This window comes from Chanodichthys erythropterus, chromosome 18 (assembly GCF_024489055.1).
Source record: "Chanodichthys erythropterus isolate Z2021 chromosome 18, ASM2448905v1, whole genome shotgun sequence".
NCBI lineage: Eukaryota > Metazoa > Chordata > Actinopteri > Cypriniformes > Xenocyprididae > Chanodichthys > Chanodichthys erythropterus.
Window position 1 is genome coordinate 5,393,790 of NC_090238.1, and position 19,087 is coordinate 5,412,876.

The window sequence follows — 19,087 nt, forward strand, 5'->3', positions numbered from 1 at the left end:
CTGCATGACGGACACATTGTAAAGATCCATTTTGACGGTTATATTAGCTGTGTGAACTTTGTTTATGCAATGTATTATAGAGTCGCAAGCTTGGTACGGGTGTAAATCGGACAGTTCATCACGATTCGATACAATATCGATTCTCATAGCCAGCGATTCGATATTTTCCGATACCTCAAAAAGTTCTGTGATACGATTCTATTCGATCAATATTTCGATATTTTGAGCCTATTTTACACAACCAGTTAAATTTTTATTAACTCACAACTGCAACCAAAATATATAACAAACATTTATTTCAAAATTTCACATCCTGAACCCTGATTGGGACATCCACAAATAAAAAATTCACACAGTAATCTAATGACAGCTTATGACATGACAACAGTCAAGAAAGTATTTTAGTTCTGTGCTAAAATGTGTCAAAATGTCAAAAAACTGATAAACAAGCAATACATATACACACACATAATTAAAAGATATTTGTTTTAAATGTATAGCGCAGGTTTTTAATGAAGCAACAACATATTATAGGTAGGACAAAACAAGGCAGGCTATTAATATTCTTTCATTGTGCAATTTATTGTAAAGGCTCTAATACAGAGCGGCACAAAGCACTTGCGCGCATCCCGTGACACAGAGTCACAGCGCGCTGCGCTCCTATGCGGCAGTTTATTGACCATATTCTTTCTGTGACAGTTCCATCAACTGTCCCGAGTGTCTTTCACAAGTTCTGAAAGGTAGTTTAAATGAGAATGCACGCGTTGGCGATAATGCATAGACTGATATTGTGTGAAAATGTGGAGAGTGTTAAAACAAAGGTGCCTCTATAATTAGCCCACAGGTGTCGTTTTTTTTGCGCATTGCATCGATACATCGGATCGTTAGACATTAGATCGATGTATCGTTCTATATCGATGTATTGTACTAGGGGTCGACCGATTATCGGCGCCGATATTAAGCATTTTTATTGTTATCGGCATCGGCCATTTTCAAAACCGATTTGCCGATAAAACCATTTTATTTTGAAATGAGCGATCTGGCACTGATCCAGCCACCTCAGTCAGAGCGCACCGCTCTGTGGCCTAGACTAAGCCCCGCCCATCGTCCGTCTGATTTGTTGGGAGTCACGAGCCTAGCCAATCAATACGGCTGGCGCGGCTGGAAAATGTTCCGCTCTCACACCGAAAGCACAGGAGCTGCTTCAGTGGTCATCATCACACTTCAATAAGTTAACTCTCGAAGGTAAGAATGCAGTTGCATAAAGAATGAAGTTGCAATAAATCACTGCAAAACACCTAAATATAATCGATTTATGATGACAAGCCCCGTTCAGTTATTATACTGGGAATTCCCGGTCAATGTCCGTCATTGCAGTGATATGCTTTAACGGATCATCACATCAGTGCTGAGATAGTGAAACTAAAACCTACTTCTCTCACCATTCGGCCAACTTAACGTTATATTGTGAATAGATTATCAACACGAATGAATTCACTCACGTCTGCTGCGTTTTTTGTTTTTTTTGTGTTGTTCACATATAGGGATGCTCATTTCGGTTAAATTTCTCGACCGACAACCGACGCTCGTTATCCGATTATTAACCGTTAACTGATAAGATTATAATATTGTATAGCCTATATAATATGACACATCGAGAGAAATGGGAACGCGGGGGCACCGCTATGCGACCGCAAAAGGCACTTTCACTTTCGTGATCAAAGTGCATGCCACTGATAAGCTTTGTATTATGCAGTATTACAGTAGCATACACATACCAATTAAACGCGCAGGTCTCCTCTCGTGCGTCCTCCCCACTGTCGCCGGTCGAGGCAATAATTTTCGTTTCGCTTTTAGATATCTCTTTTATTGATGCCATCAATGCTTTTAACTCAAAACAGTCCATAAACTACAAATCCTTCAGTCAAGCCAGCTCGCGCGTCAATCTGAGAGATCAGCCTCTTACCTTAAAGTGTCAAATTTCTCGGTTTCTGAATGGACGGTTTTGCTTGATTGACAAACGCTAACGTTCGGCCACGATTTATATACCATCGACCTGTCCTAAAACGTTAGCACGCTGTGATCGATTGCTTGGAAATGGTCAGTACTTCTTTTCGCTCGCTTCATTTTGCTTGTTGCTTAGCGAAATATGTCTGGCACGTGTGAAACGCCCGGTGAGTTAACAAATAAGCATATATGTATATATATAGCATATTTTTCTTTAACCATGCAGCAAAAAAAACAAAAAAATCGTTTAACTGATAGTATTAATCGGTTAAAATTCTTACTTTCGGTTAACGGTTAAACGGTCAATGCGAGCATCCCTATTCACATAGCTTCACTGAACAGCGTCCGTAGGGCTCTTAGTCAAAAAATTGCGCATATTTGGAGAAATACTGCTTTATTCTAACATGATTGCAAAATAATTTATCATACAGATTCAGAATTACCATTATGCAATTTTGAAGAGCTGAAAGGGCATCAAGCGCGAGCTCTGACGCCCTGACGCGACGCGAGCTCCCTATTCCTGATTTAGTTATCTCCGCGGCCGCGCTCTCTCATTTGACTAATAACCATATGCTAATAACGTAAATTGTCAATAATCTCACATTGCACGTTTCTGGATGACGCTGCCCTGTATACTACTAATTGTTACCCATTTTAATTTACTTTATAAAACTTCAGAGAGATTACATTTATTTTCCATTATTTGTTCATTTGTTGCTGTTTAAATTTGCTTTAAATTTTACTTTGTTTATAGAATGCTGCTGATTAATGCTCCCAGCACTTTTTATGTTTGTTGTTATTATTAATATTAATGTTGTTATTATGAACAGTTCTCAGAATTAAAGACGTGTTAAAATAATTTAAAGAGAGTCTTTGTCAGAGGCCTTTTTATTCTTAATTTTGACATTAATTTTCATTTTTACACTAGACACATATCGGTTCAAAATATCGGTTATCGGTCTCCTTGATCTGTAATAATCTGTATCGGCATCGGCCCTGAAAAATGCATATCGGTCTATCCCTAATTGTTACACCCCTAAAGCTTGGGTCAGGGAGCGTGAGCATTTAAAGGGGAAGCATGCTGAATCTGCGCATATTTAATGATGTCCCAAAATAGGCAGTTAAAAAAATGAATAACAAAAAAAATCTATGGGGTATTTTAAGCTGAAACTTTAGACACATTCAGGGGACACCTTAGACTTATATTACATCTTGTGAAAAAGCATTCTATGGCACCTTTAACATCTCAAAAATGATGGAGGCGTTCCATTGTTACAGCAGTATACAGTTTGCATTCGGCAAGTTTTCAGTGTTTCATATGCTGTGCCTTGAGGGATAAATTGTTATCATAAAATTATGAGATTGAACATCATGTACGAACTATGTGCTTACAGACCGTGATCTCTGACCTTCCTGTGGTTATTTTTTTAGACTGCTCTCTGGTCTTTATATCATATGATTGCCATTTCCACGTCATTAACTTTCTTGTCCTTATATGGATGGACTTTGACTTGCTTGAAATCATTGATTTTTTTATGTGCCTTTGGGATATATAAACTAAGCATTATCAAAATCTGCTAGTCTGTGGGATGTCTGAACAGCTAGTCAACTAGTTGGTCTTAAAAAGTTAATAAATAAATATGTTCCACAGAAGAAAGAAACCTGTACAGCTTTGTAATGACATTTTTGTGTCAACTACTGCTAAAGAATCTGTATTATCAGCTGGTTTGTGAACAAAATTTTATACATTACAAAAGCCTAAATACATTCAGCAAAAGTAATAAGCAATAAATGGACTACACCAAAGTTAGAGTTAGAATAGTTTGCAAGAGCGCGATTATGAGCACAATGATGCTGTGAAAGCGACTATTGAATAGATGAGTTTACCTGTTTGGTAGTTGTATGACAGAGTCATCTGTTTACAAGAGCATTGTGGTCAAGTAAACCGACTGTAATAGCAGATAACAATTGCAGTCCTAATGTTTATTTCGTCAGTTTTTTTTTTTTTTTTTTTTTTAGTTTCAGTGACTTATCAGGTAATGCAGTGTCTGGGAGTTGCCTCTCAAATGTGCTGATTCAGAAGTTGTGGTGGCACGTGAGAGCTGTGAATCCCAGGCAGGTACACCATCACTCATGGTTCTAGGGCTGAGCAAACAAAAATCATATCTCTGTATTTTTAGGTGGAATGGTGATGCAATATATGTGATGCGATCTGGGAAAACCCGTCGGATGTTGCGATGGAATGTTTTCAGTAAAGTAAAAAAAAAATAGGTTGAATGTCTTTTATATTTTTAAAAATTGGGTTTTCATTAAATTATTATTCTATAACATCTTGTCTATCATCTCTGAAAATATCTTGGCATAATTTGCCCGATAAGTGCTGAAAAATAGCGATTTATCGTGCCAAGGCTGTCTTTCTCTAACGTTACTGTATGACAACACACCCAGCGGAGGTTAAAAAAACAAAATAAAAAAAACAGCCATATAGCTTTCCCTCTCAACACTACGAAGACAGTTCACCTCTCAAAATAAACCACATAACATCTAGAATGAAGGTGTATTAATGCAAATTTCCCCCCAGTCCTGTATAGACTACAACACGCAAATATTTTTTTTTCTAATAGTGTTATCGTGAGAAGGTGGAGCAAAAGAGAACAGCGGACTATAATGAAAACATGTTCTAATCTACTTCTGAATAGGATGTATACTTCATAAAATGTATGAAAATATAGATATGGAGCTTGGATGTCATCTAGTGAAAAAATGTGGTACTGCGCCTAAACAACATCTTATTGAAAGCTCTTTTTTGAAATATATCAACCTAAAATTTGTAATGTTGACATTTTTGTCTTTGATTTTCTTGCAGTTTAAGAGTGAAACATGTTTTGTAATATATTATAAAATATAAACAAGTATATTTTTACATTTTCATAATCAAATAATACTTTCACTTTCCTAATTTATTTCACTTCTACAATAAACTGCCAAGTGTCTTCTTTACAACAAGACCAAACTTGGGTCTATATTCCAAACCATTCTTGAATTACAACCATTTATTTGGTTGGTCAAATTTGGAAAGGGCTCGAATCCAGCTTTCATATGATATTAAAAACCTGTGATAGGTAAAATTTCACCATGTGATGGGTTTTCTCAGATCACATCACATATATATCACTATATTTTCCACGAAGTGGGCTAAATTTTTAGTTTTCCTTTCATAAGGCATATCATGAGTAAATGAAGCTCAACAAATACAATTAATTGTGCCATATGTGGAATTTTAAACCTACATATAAAGTCTAAAGTAGTCTTTCTCAACTGGTTGGTTACAAGATCATTTTAAGTAGGTCGTGAAGTGAAAAAACTTAACAAAAAACATAAATTCTAAATGTTTTTCTGATCCGAGACTTTTATCTTGAAAGATGTGCATGAGCACTCTTGACTCTTCTTTCAGATGCAGTAAACCACAGGACAATGGATTTTCTCAGTCACACTTTACTTAAATTGACAGAATAGTCAAGGACTCCTGATTCAGTATCTGTGGTCAGATGAGATGTTGACACTCAGGCTATATGTCAGTGTCATTATTCTAACATTTTCGTAACTTGATGACGAAAAAACACAGAGCATCAGATTTTGTTTCTGTTCTGACAGCCACAAGACCAGCCGAACGCAGTGAATGCGTGTTATGCCGGTTCAGACTACACGATTTTAGCCAGATTTTGCCGCAATCTGCTTGACATAGGGTGTCCTGGGGATTCGGAAACGACAATGGGTGCCGGGACGCAAGATTTGATCGTTTCAGTTTGTGTAGTGTGTCATAGTGGACGACAACTGATGCCGCGTCTGTGATGCTTCACGACGTCACGACAGAAAGACTAGCATGTATAGATTTTTTTTTTTCTGGGTCGTCCACGACAAGTTCTGTCGCATGCCTTCCTACATCCTTTCAAACATGCTGAAATGAAAGAGAGACAATGGTATCATTCCTGCTTGGTGTAATTTACAATGGAGGAAATGTTTATGGAGCTATGACAACAATACTCCTGAGTTTATGATGTTTCCTTGAGGGACTAAGTTACCGCAACAGAGTGAAAAAAGGTAAATAAAACACATTTTACCTCAGTTCTTCTTGGAGGATATGTGTCCACTTTTGGGTTTTTCTGACGACAAGACAGAGCAAAAAAAAACACTGTGCTAGCCATTGTTTGTTTATACTCAAGGCAAATTCTGTTCGTTGATAGTCTCGCCTTCTTGATGACAGCATGCACACGGTTAAAGACGGCACTTGATGATTGGTCTGGTAGCCTGACACGTGTAGTCTGACATTTCTTGTCCACGACACAACAAGATTTTATCGTCAAAATCGTATAATCTGACACAGTGACTATCGTGACCGACAAAAATATTGTGTAGTCTGAACCCGGCATTAGAAATAAGGAAAGGTGAGAGAACATTGTGCTTGGTACATTTTTCATCTTCAAACCAAACTTGGGTATTCCCGTCTGGTTAGCGCACTTCCCATAATGTTTACGCATTAGCTTGCGCTGTTCAAATGCATTTGACCACATGAGCATCTACACTATGAAAGCAATCCAGTCGAATGCGTTTTCAAGTAACTCTTGAAGTGGTCGAAAGTGGACAAGCTCAAAACATTTTACACCTATATTTAGCGCCATCCACTTGTGATCCAGTCGACCAAAACACATCTTAATACCAGGTGTAAACAGGGCCTTAAAGGCAATGAGAGATGAATCTAATTTATTTTTTTAATACTTATCTTGTGGCCCATAGTGAAAAAATGTGTACTTTTGTTAATCGAGAAGGATTTCGTGTTAAACAAATTGATTCTGAAATGAGTAGTAAGCTATAACTAATCTTTTATTATCCTCATAGCACGTCGGTTATGCTGTGACGCGCATTGCGGGACAAATTAATTGTAATGTTAATTTAATAAAAAAAAGTAGCCTAATAATAATAATTTAAAATGCCCTGTGTGCCTGTCCGCTACACCACTGTAAAGGGCTAATCGGCGTCCACCAGGCACGGCATCAAAGCGATTAACTGTTTTATCCAAATCCACATAAATGGCCAGCTCAGTGTTCAGTAGCCTACTGCTGCAATATCCAAGAGTCTCTCCTGCCTCACGGTGTTTCTCATGTGTGTTTTCAGTCGGCGCAAGCAAGAAAATTTTCTTTCACACAATGCAATGTTGCCAATGTTTACTAAACTGTGGACTAGCTTTGACTCTCTGAACAGCAAGTTTTTCTTTCTTGTGCCCTAAACGGGCCACTCATGTGGACTTGATCTCGCTCAGGATGCGCGCTGCCTGTGGAAGCCTGACTCAAGCCCAAAGTATACTTCGGCCGTCCGCGTTCTGCGATGGTCCCTGTGACGTAATTTTCGCCATCAGGAGGGTCCAATTTTTGTGACCACATGGGCGTCGCGAGTACAACAGCACATATGCGAGTGACTTGAGCGTTTGAAAAGTCCACTAGAGCACATCTTTCCACGCTCTCGGCCAAAGGAGTATAAAGGCTTGCGTGCTCAACTGTGAATGAGATGAAGCAGAAACCAGAAAATGAAGTATACCTGTGCCTTAACCGCTCTAAATTGTAGCAGATCACACATCGGGAAACTCCATGATTACAATAAATATGGGGGGTATAAATATCCCCCCCCCCCATGTCGCCAATGCTTATGAGTTTGTTTGAAGTGCTTAAAATTAAGCATGTCTCATATTTTTGATAATTTAGACCTTGCTCTTTAGAGCTCCCTCAGCAGCTCACTGTGTCCTCACTATTTTTCAGATTCGCCCACAATATCAAACTATTGTATATTGATATAAAAGTCATTGTCTTATCCTATATTGTTTTTGAATTATATCTATATATCAGGGTCGATTTAAAGCCCTGCTCCAGTGTATTCTCAGTCATGCTCACCATGGGATAAGCACATCGAGTGTGAATAACACGATGAAGGAAAGCCTGCGGTAATGCTTCATCCTTATGCTTGGAGAGACACTGCAGATTAGCACAGACTCTGGCAACCGGCAGCAACTCACAAGCTCCACACAACCCGTCTCAAATCCACCATCCCAGACGCCATTGCGGCACAGCAGGGAAGCGCTTTCCGTTGCCGCTGCAAGCAGCATTGCGAAACCTCAGCCTTCCTCTGCGGACCCCAAGTGTGCAGGCTTAAACAGATCCCACCACTGGATTTCAGCTCCTGTTATTTGTCAGTTTCCTCATGACAATGACAGGCTGTAATCCAGAGCTGTCCTTCCACACGCCGATACACGCTGAAGATCAATACGGAGGTGCTTGAATGCTCTCATACTCATGTGTCATCACGTTCCACATCAACACAGGAAGTAAATGAGATTGACACGATGAGACGTGTCTGTTGGCACCTTGAGTGACGGCTGTCACGTAACACGTGAGATTATGGTGACATTATGGTGTCCTCTTCTTATAGAGTGTCACGGCTGCCACTATTTGAGTGAGTTTAATCAGCTGTGGACGTGAGTGTGTGGTGACAGACTTGATCCCATATTGCTGTTTTTTGGTTGAGTGTCTTATAATGGCGTTACCCATAATGCTCTGCTACTGATGATTACCGTTGTCCATTTGTCTGAATCTTAACTCACTTGTCTCTGTATGTATCACCCAACAGGGACACATGTAACTGTCTGTAAATAGACACTGATTATATGGTGTCAAAAGGGTCTTAGTGAAGTCATAGATGACATAACAGCTCGAGTGGGTTGAACTTTCTCTGCTGACCATAAATAAACCACATGTAGGTGGAACCAAGAGATCTGTAGACATTTTTAGGTAAAACCCAAATTCCAAATGTGATGAATTAAAAACAAACCAATATTTTCAAAAAACATTTTCATCAAGGTTTGCCACATTCTAGGGGCATTTTTCCCCTTTATAATCTTTATATTTTTCTAACCTTATTAGATGTGTGTATTGTCTTTTTATGTCAAAATAATTGACACAAATTTGATCAATAAATTCAGTAAAAATAATGAAACACTAGGCTGTTTCCATTCAAATGAAATAAGCATTAACAACAATCCATATTTGCTCTACTACACAATAGCATAAATAATCCTATGAGATTTTTAAAAGTATTTTGAATATTTAATTTATTTATTTATTTATTTTTTAATGAAATGATAGCTCAATGCTAAGAATTTGTTCTAATGGTGGTTAAATTTTTACTTGCCCTACCAAAATTTCCTCTGGCCCCACCACAAAAAAAGTAATAAATAAATAAATAAATAAAAAACATGCCTAGTTATTCATTTAGTTGTTTTTGATCCATGTAACCTTAACAAATATGGTTATGACACCAAAAACTACTAGCTTATCTCATATAAATTTTAAATATTGTTACAGACAGTCATTAATAAAATGAGAAAAAATAATGTACAACAGAACAAACATATACAAATGAAATAAACAGCTTTATTCAGGTTTTTGTAGGTCTAAACTAGATTTTCAGGTACAGAAATAGTAATCAAATGTGAAATATCACTGAATAATCTTCATATAGATTAACCCTTATTAATGTTATTCAGTCAAGAGCAGTGAGCAAACAGACAGCAGCAGGAATATTAGGTTGCTGTCACTTTAAGAGCTGCACGGATTCAATATACTGTTACACATGCATCTCATTTCACGTTTACATTCACTTAAGACATAACCAACTATCTTTACGATGATACTCGACAAGATGGGCAATTTGATGTACGTTTGTGTCCGTGCAAGCTCAGGAAAGAGTATTCCGCCAGTTCCGCCAACTGGCCCGAGAGTCTTTCACGCTGGCCCGGGCCACTGGGCAGTCCTTTTTGTCGAGTCCTGCTTTATGAAGCTAAAACCACCCGTAGATGGGACATTGAGACATTTATTCAAGTGATTCTTTCAAAAATGCTGATTCATTCAGGAACAAATCTGTTTGTTGCTCAGACATAGCTTAGTACAGCAGTTCTGTTATGACTTTGTTTGGAACTATTATCATTGGCGAAATTGAGTAAAGACAAAACAGTATTGTGTTTAAAAGCAATATTGTGTACAAATACGTCACATTTGCAGATTTTTATGATATAGGATATGATTTCAGATAAAAACTCCTACAGGGGCATTTTTGCCACCATATTTTGAATTGTGGCCATTTACTGCGTTCTACTAGAATACATTAGTGAAAGCGTGCAATCTTTGGGCATGTTTTTGTTGTTTTGTTTTTTTTCAGAGTGACATTTTTGATAATGTCAGCATCCACATTGTCAAAACAACAATTATGATATTATCGTAAACAGTACATATTGCTCAACCCTAGTGGGTGGAATAACAAGAATGATAAATGAGTTATACCAGTGATGATTTATTGGGTGAAGAAAATCACTTGCATTGAGCTCTTGTGCTGTCTGCTATTAGTTTAATGTGTTCACTGTGTGTTATTTTTTTCCCTTCAGAAAATTCTTCAACTTCTACCTGAGAAAATCAACAGTCGATGGCAGTTTCACAGTATAGGTAAGTGCTGTTCAGACCATGTTACACTGACGTGGTTCATGCCAAACGGTTTAGCTGTTGAAATTTAAATATTGCTTACAGTATCACTATTTCTTTGTGCAATTATTATTTATGAGTTGGTGTGTATGAGTTCTGCTGTTAAAGCAGGTTCAGGAGGGAGTCAGTGTAACCTGGTTTAATACTTTCTTAGAGAAAATAATTAGCTACAGAGAGAGTGAGAGCAGGAGGTTAATAAATGAGAAATGCAAATGAGAGGCTTCATTTGAAATGCAAATTACTAAATGAAATTATGCGTCTCGTGGTTTCAGTCTTCCATACAGGAAGACCCTCAAAGGAGGCAATAACCTCAATTAGAGCCTTCCACATAGAGACAGACTGACAGTGTTTATTGATCCCCAAGGGAAATTCCAGCAAAAATTGATACAACAGTTTCTAGGTTTATCATTATTGATTTTGGTTATATGTGTTATTATTTTCTTACACTCATAATCCTCTGTGTGTCAGCTGAAGGATCAAAACATAAGCTAGTTGATTATAAAGTCGGTGGGGGTCGTTGTGTACCACATCACAGGGCCGTCTTTAGGACAGTGCAACTAGTGCGACCGCACTGGATGAACGCGAACGAACCCACCCCAACCCACACTCCCTCCACCCACCCCAAATTTTTTTCATTCATTTTTTCTATAGAGATTTTTAAAAGCCTTGGTTAAAGAGTTATAAGCCATAAACCAAACTGACCAGCTATGAGGTGATTCACAACATTACATACTTTAATTTATAGCAAAAACATATTTGATAATCAGACAAAAAGACAAAGATACAAGACTGTGTACCTTACGGCTTTAATGAGGGAAAGAACTACAGTCCCATGAAGCCTTTCATGTGACAATCAAATTTAAAATGGAGAAATATAAGTGAATGATTTAAAGATAAGAATTGTGTATATGGGAATAGAGAAATTTATTGCAAAGTATGCATATATTCAATTCAGTTCAATTCAATTCAAAATTGCTTTGTTGGCATGACTGTAAATCATACAATATTGCCAAAGCATACATAAAATACTAAAGAAAAAACATCTGTTTAATAGAAGAAAATATTATAACGCTATCTTTTATATTCTAACTTAAACTTAAATTAACAGTGTAACACAATAGAACATGTCTGAATATATATATATATATATATATATATATATATATATATATACACATATATATACACATATATATATATATATACTGAAATATTTAAGTAGTTTGAGAGCGTAGGGAGACTTACGCTAACTTTCTTAGGTGATTGGCAGTGCTTCATGGGAGTGGACGGGCACTAAAGAGTTTATTTGGCACAATATGCTTGTTTTGATTCTCTGATTGAGTGGTTCTCTGGTCGGGATTTATTTGTAGAATGATGGGTAATATAGTTTTTCAGCAGTGTTGAACATGATCATTTAAAGAAATAAGTTGAAATAATGCACACTGATGGCTTCATCAAAAGCATACATATATAATAATAACATATATAATAATAACAACCTTGTAGCTCACAGTAGGCCTGCCTTTAAATATTTTTAAATTTATCTTTAAAAATAAATTCCTTTATGAAAGAATTGATTTATTTATCCCAAATTAAATGGGATTTTTACCTTATGGTACTTGAGACTAGGGATGTGCGCTACAACTAATTTCATGTACATTTAAACAGAGACTTTGCCAACCGTCTAGTCAACTAGTCTAAACCCCCCACCCCTGGAAACAGTTTGTATATGTGATCCATTTGAATTTGAATCTATGGCCAGTCAAATCCCAAACTGACTGCTGCTAAAAATAGGTCAGATACATGTGATCTACTTGCCTTGCATTATGATCATTGTATATTAAATTTAAGCATTCACTTTTAAAACAATGTAAGCCAGATATGTTTATTCAAATCAACTGAATCAATAGGCAGCACACTATTATAAGCAGAAAAGTTAGGTTAAGATATTGTTAAGGTATTGTTGTTCGTTGCCACAGCAACCACTTGCGTGTCCCGGTTTGAACACATCTTGTGTATGAAAAGTATCTGTACACATGACTAGCAGCAAAATCGCTAGCAATGCTTGATGTGTACTGACTACTATACATTATTTAAGTGTATTCTCTTCATTAGGATGTTGATATAGCAACTGTTTAAGTGTCAAGTATGTTTCATTCATAATGTTTCTCCTTTAATCAGTACAATTTCATACCCTGCCCCTTATAACAGGTAGAATAATAAGCCTATAAGCAAGCTTAATTGTTATGTACTAGTTTAACAGGACAGAAGAAAACAGAAAGGTTTTGTGCAGGCTGTCAAAATGCTCCCTCACCTTGCTCATCGTCCAAGTGGACATTTCTTTGAACTGCCACGAGCGCCGTTACCGTTACCGTGATATAATATTACTCATACCATGATATATGTCCTCTATCAGCAGCAGGTGTCGGCCCTCAAATTTCTTGATCATAGTCAATAGTGACTTTGGGTTTTTTACATGATCAAGCTGTAGATTTCTGCAGTGTAATGATCAAATCTGTTACTGATTGTGTCTCTGTTTAAACACTTTTCTTTTATAGGTTCTATACTCAAAAAGCTTTTGCACACTGGAAACTCTTTCAAGGTATGTCAATTTATAAATCAGAAGACATCCAGAATGATTATATGAATCTCTGTCACAGATGTGTAAGAAGAGGAAATGGTGTTTATGTGTTTGTGTGCAGATCCGCTGTGAGGGCATGCGTCTGTTCCTGCTCTGGCTAGAGGCTCTGCAGAGTAACTGTGCAGAAGAACAGCTCCTCATATTCGCCTGCCTGATCCCAGGATTCCCTGCTGTACACTCATCCAGAGGACCCTGCACACTGGACACCATCATATACAACCCCTTTTCCAACCCGCCTGACGGTAACAAACACATACACACACTGACGTACACAACTAATCTTGAAAACACTTTATATTAAGAGTCTTTATACTAACATTTGATAGAATGCAGTGGTAAGTACACTGTTGACCCTTCATTTACACTTTAACTCATACCACCAAACCTGTCCCTAACCTTACCCGTATCCACCTCGATAGCAGAGTTACACTTTATTTGTCATTGTTATGTTGTTATTGTAATTGCACAAATAAGTACTGTGTAATATTAATTACATGTACTTATAGTTGTTAGGGATAGTTGCTTGTAATTATGCATCATTTACTGCAATTTATATTGGATAAATTACTATTACTACACATGGGGTTTAACGAACTACACCACGGTCACGTGACTTCAACGTCACCTTCGTTAACAAGAGCACGGATTTAAACCGTGAGGCTGTGAATGTGACTGTTGAGTAGATGAGTTTACCTGTTCGACTGATGATGTTTAACCCTCTGGGATTGACGAACTCGCCAACACGTTCACCTGGATTTTTTCCCCTGATAACAGCGGAAAGAACTTAACATACTCTGTAATTTTCGGTCATACAGATTAGACTAAGGTGTCATTCAGAAATGTAAAGGGACTACTTTTAACCCCTTACTGCACACCCCCCAATTTGGCAAGTGGGACATAAATGACATATCCAAAATAAAAAGATTGCTGCTCGTAGGTCATTCTGAATAGACACATAACCAACATATATTTACAAAGTCAACACTTGAGAGTTTACAGTTCAATTACTCAGATCCTTATTATTATGGAGATAAGCTCAAACGTAAAAAACAAAACAAGAATATAGTTTTTAAATGCATAAAAATATTATGTGTATGTGCTATAACAATTTTTAACCACAATTAAAGTGAAGCCACAAGTCGGCTCATGCTTCATTTCAAATCTGAGGATGATATCTTTTATTGAGGATGAAAAATTTTACTAAGCATTTTCTATGACATGTAATGTGAGTTTTTAGACTAATAAGACACTAAAAAAATATTTTATTGCCCTGTAAACACCTACTTGCAGTCTATTGTCTAATGTCTGGCGAGATGACTGAGCAATGTATGTTTCTTTTGTTCTTACTCAACGAACCTTTCACACTTCTGCCAGCATGAGACTTAATCTTCATTATTCTTTGATCATTATTCTTTTGTTTGTATTCAGCCATTATTAGTCTTTATTCTGGCATTACATGGCTTGCCCATCAACACCACCTTGATCCTACTATACTTTAAACCACCTATTAACTAAAGTATTTCTAGAAAACAAAAATAAGCATATTCTTGGGACCTTATGTGAATTATTTTAACAAAATACTAAAAAACTCGCTTCAAACTACCATAGAGTGTTTGCATTAACTTCTGATAGCTATCTAATGTGGATTTTAGTTATATCATGATGATAAAATGTGTTATTTTAGCCTTTTGTATGAAGCTAATTGCTCCACCTGCCTGGCATTTATGATGTAAACATCCATTATTGATATGAAAATTCCCCAAATCACATTAAATTCACACACAAACTATATTCTATTGTAATTGTGTGTATATTAGCTTCTTGTTTCAAGTGTAGAAATGTTTCTTTGGGTTTGTTCTTCAGAGAACACAGAACGAGGAAGGACAGCGTCATGCAGAAGGACAGGGAATATGGTCATGTAAGATGACATAAACCAGGAAGAGGAAAGACAGAGTTTGCTCTGAATGCTCTTTCAGCTCTTCAGATCACATAATTCAGTGGAAAATTAATAGAAATGTTATTTTGTATGATGAAATATTTTGCAAACATGTGAGAATAAATCAATATTTCTCCAAATATGCACACTTTTGGACTATGAGCCCTAACGGACGCTGTTCAGTGAAGCTATGTGAACACAAATAAACCGGAGCAGACGCTTTAAAAAAAAATCACAAAGTGGTGTTACTGATGTATTTTATGTCAGACAATAAAACATGAAAATATCTTGAGCTTGTGTTCACCACAGACCTTATTTCAGGCATTTAACCAAAAACCCATTCAAAAAACCCATGGACTTCAGGACAATGGAACTGGAAGTGATAAAATGCTTGTTTCTGGGTTTTGGCCTACAAAAATATGTAATTCGTACGGCACTCTATGTGACATATGGTCCATGAACAGTCCATGAACTTGGCTGAGACTGTTAATCTTCAGCATTGGTAAGGTAATGACTGCTGGGAATGACACCATGAGTTTGGAATTTTGCGGAACTCATAGTGCGCATTTTCAGATGCTTGGACCCTTTTAAAAAGAAGCTCCTGGACGAATCAGCTGAACTCAAAACGAATACTGTACATGCACTGCCTTACTTGAAGTACCCAATAACCCTGATATTTTTTCCATGCTCACAAATTTGCCCTTCATTCATTTCATTCCTCACCATTTACAACACATCTACTATGTTTCTGTCTGGGACTGTAATTTTTAATGATGGCCATTAATGCTCTTTGTAGCACAAAGGCACTTTAAATCTAGTATTAGAGTGTAATAATCAAATGGCGGCACAGCATCCTCAGAAAAGGAGGTCACCGTCTGTTAAATGCTGAAAGGAATGATTTCCCTTGATGTTTCCTCTTGGAAAAGATTTTATTGATGCCCTTGAACTGGTAATGACCCATTCATTTCAAAGCACTGTGAATGTGTTCATATGTATTTGAAATCTGTGAATATTCCTTTCTGTCTGTGCTGGCGTGCTTTATGTCTGAATAGATTTCATTAGTGAAACACAAGCTATTCACGCTGAAGGTTGTTCAGCCCTCTGCAATGACAAAGGCAGTAGTGACAAAACCTAAAAAACAGATCATCTGATAAAAATAAGCTGGATGCAGATCTTGCAAAATTGAGTCATGATTTAATAAAACAAAAATTATTAGGGCTGTGAATCTTTGGGTAGACAGCGATTCAATTCGATTCACGATTCATAGGGATTCGATTCAAGAACGATTTTTGCAAATTCAGCATGATTCGATTCGAGACGATTCACATTACAATTCGATGTGATTCGATTAATTTGATTCGATTCTGTATTGTTATATGCATTTATAGGGATATTGAAATGCTTCCCTCAACGTGTCTTAGTCAGGGTGTGAATTACACAGCGACCTTCAGGGGGTCAGAGAGGGCAAAAACAAACAAACAAACAAAAAAACCTTTTGTCCATTCTTAATGTTAGTTCATGTTAGTTCTCAATGATGCTACATAACTTTATTTTAACAGCCTATAAAAATTGGCATTTGTGGAAATTTACATAAGAGGGCTTTAAAAGTATTGTTAGGCCTAGTTCATGTTTAATATAGTGGAGGATAGTGTTAATGGCTACACAACCTTATTAAACTGTTCCAGGTACATTAAAAATACTAATGCTTACATGGAGAGACTATCATGCACTTTCTCAATTAATCCTAAACTAACTTTTCTTCACGGAATAGTTATAAAAGCCATCTTTGTTCTCTATATGGAACATTTTCCTTATGGTGATTCTGAAAGAAAACGTGCTGGGTTTCTACTGTTGCTATAGTAACGAATGCAACTTGAACGCGCATCTGATTGATAAACCGCGTGCTCTGATGTCAGTGTTGTTAATAGTGTAGATATTTCAGCAGTTTCCTTGCACATTCAGTTTAATGACATTAAGTTCATAATTTCATTTATCATTCATTGAACTGTGTGTATTCATTTAGACACTTACATAATATGTTTGCTCCGTCCATGCAATAAATGCGCGCCTTGAAACTGCTCAGGTTATGTCAATGAAACATTTCCGACTTTTCCACGCAATAAAAGTGTTTTATTTCAACAGTAGTGACCGCGCAATGACTTGGCAGCTTTATCAATGGCTTGAGCAGTTTGACTCAGGACTATTGCTGTCTTAATAGAGAACCGTCATATGTTCATGTAAACAGCAGTGGGCGTCCTGAGGAGAGCTCAAACGTTGGCTACGGACTGAGCACGAGCGCAATCCAGTGAAAGGCGGTAAAGTGCAGCCGCGCGTGTCTGTGAAGGAGAGCTGTGAGGGAAGGTGCAAAATGACGCCGCACAACGTCTCCATCAATTCGCGCATGTAGTAATTTAATGTTTATATATTTTAAAGCACTGAATCACTATAGAATCGCGATTAATCCGATTCTTTGCAATTTACATCGATTATCGACCGAAATAAACGATTCACGATTCAAAAAACATGTTTCAAGATCGATGCATATGCATCGTCAGGATTTGTAATCGATGCATCGAGAAAACGAGTGAATAGTTACACCCCTAATAATTATTAATATAAACCCCTAATTTGATTTTACTTGAAAGATGAGGAGTGCCATTTTTTGGGTGTTAAAATGCTTTCTCTATCCCAGATTTGTGCATAGACAACCATAAAGTGTGAGCCATTTGTTCATTTAGACTCTCAAGCATAACAGTTAAGCATGCACAACTTAACAGTCTATGTGGTGCAGACAAAGTACACTCTGAACTTCTGGCTCAACCAGTGATGTGAATATTTTGTGCATGAGTTATTCTCTATGTCAGTGTCACCGTTTCTGAACTCCCTGAAATGCCTCTATTGTAGTCTTGAGTTTTCTTCTGGGATCGAACACGTCACAATATTCCTCATTTAAATAATTCCCACTCAGAGCGTGTTGAAACTCGCAGTTACGGTAAGGGACATGCCGTTACCCAAACATGCTTGATGCGGTTATATATAAAAAAAAAAAAAAAGACTAGAATATTCATGTAAATTCATTGATCATAAAAAGTGTAAATGCTAAAGAAAATAAATAAATAAAATGTAATGTAAACAAATTAATCTTTTTATCTATTTTACAAATCATTCTGGCAAATAAATGACACACCTCACCATTCAGATGTCTTTAAATATTCATACTCTGTGTTTGTGGTGTTGTAGCCAAGATTGTTCCAGAGGAGATCACCCCACTGGTGCCTGCAGTTCCCGGAGAGAAGGTGGCAGATGACCACACCTGTTCTGTCCTCCAAATTGTACTCAAGGTCATGGTTCTCCAGGTGAGATTGAGCTGCTCACATCAGTGTTATGTCTGAAGTCTGCATGTTACTCATAACTGGATTGCTGTGATGTAATCTGAATCCTTGATATTTGCTTTCACCTCACAGGCATCCAGCTTGGACTGGAAAAACAAAGAGAACCAGGACACAGGCTTCAGATTTCTCTTTTCCCTGTTCAAGAAGTACTACCTGCCTCATCTCTTCCCTTCTTTCACAAAACACACCAACCTCTACAAGCCACAATTAGGTGGGTTTGAGACAAGAAACGTTTCACTGTAAACTTGATTTTAGCAGCTCACATTCTTATTGATTGTTCATCAAGAAGCAGCCAAGAGATTAAAGTATTAATGAATAATATTACAGTGTCACATATTATCCCATATTATGATTTTCAGACACAATCTCTCAGTACAGTCTCAAAGTGGCTATATGTAGAATTCAGTTTCCCTTGTTAGCGACACTGGTGGCCATTAAAGGGTTAGTTCACCCAAAAATGAAAATAATGTCATTTATTACTCATCCTCATGTCGTTCTACACCCGTAAGACCTTCGTTCATCTTCAGAACAC

General features: G+C 37.2%; 1 protein-coding gene across 4 annotated transcripts in view; it reads left to right on the forward strand.

Annotated features, from left to right (window-relative positions):
- Nucleotides 1-19,087, forward strand: part of ralgapa2 (Ral GTPase activating protein catalytic subunit alpha 2) — a 212,939-nt gene that overhangs the window by 53,305 nt on the left and 140,547 nt on the right. For 3 of the 4 annotated variants that reach the window (XM_067368380.1, XM_067368382.1, XM_067368384.1), the window contains exons 4-8: nucleotides 10,493-10,550; nucleotides 13,145-13,188; nucleotides 13,289-13,469; nucleotides 18,404-18,519; nucleotides 18,628-18,766. In XM_067368380.1, coding sequence (XP_067224481.1) covers nucleotides 10,493-10,550; nucleotides 13,145-13,188; nucleotides 13,289-13,469; nucleotides 18,404-18,519; nucleotides 18,628-18,766 — 538 coding nt within the window. Of the gene's footprint in view, nucleotides 1-8,420; nucleotides 8,446-10,492; nucleotides 10,551-13,144; nucleotides 13,189-13,288; nucleotides 13,470-18,403; nucleotides 18,520-18,627; nucleotides 18,767-19,087 lie in introns of those variants that run through there. The other variant, XM_067368383.1, reaches the window with a different exon arrangement.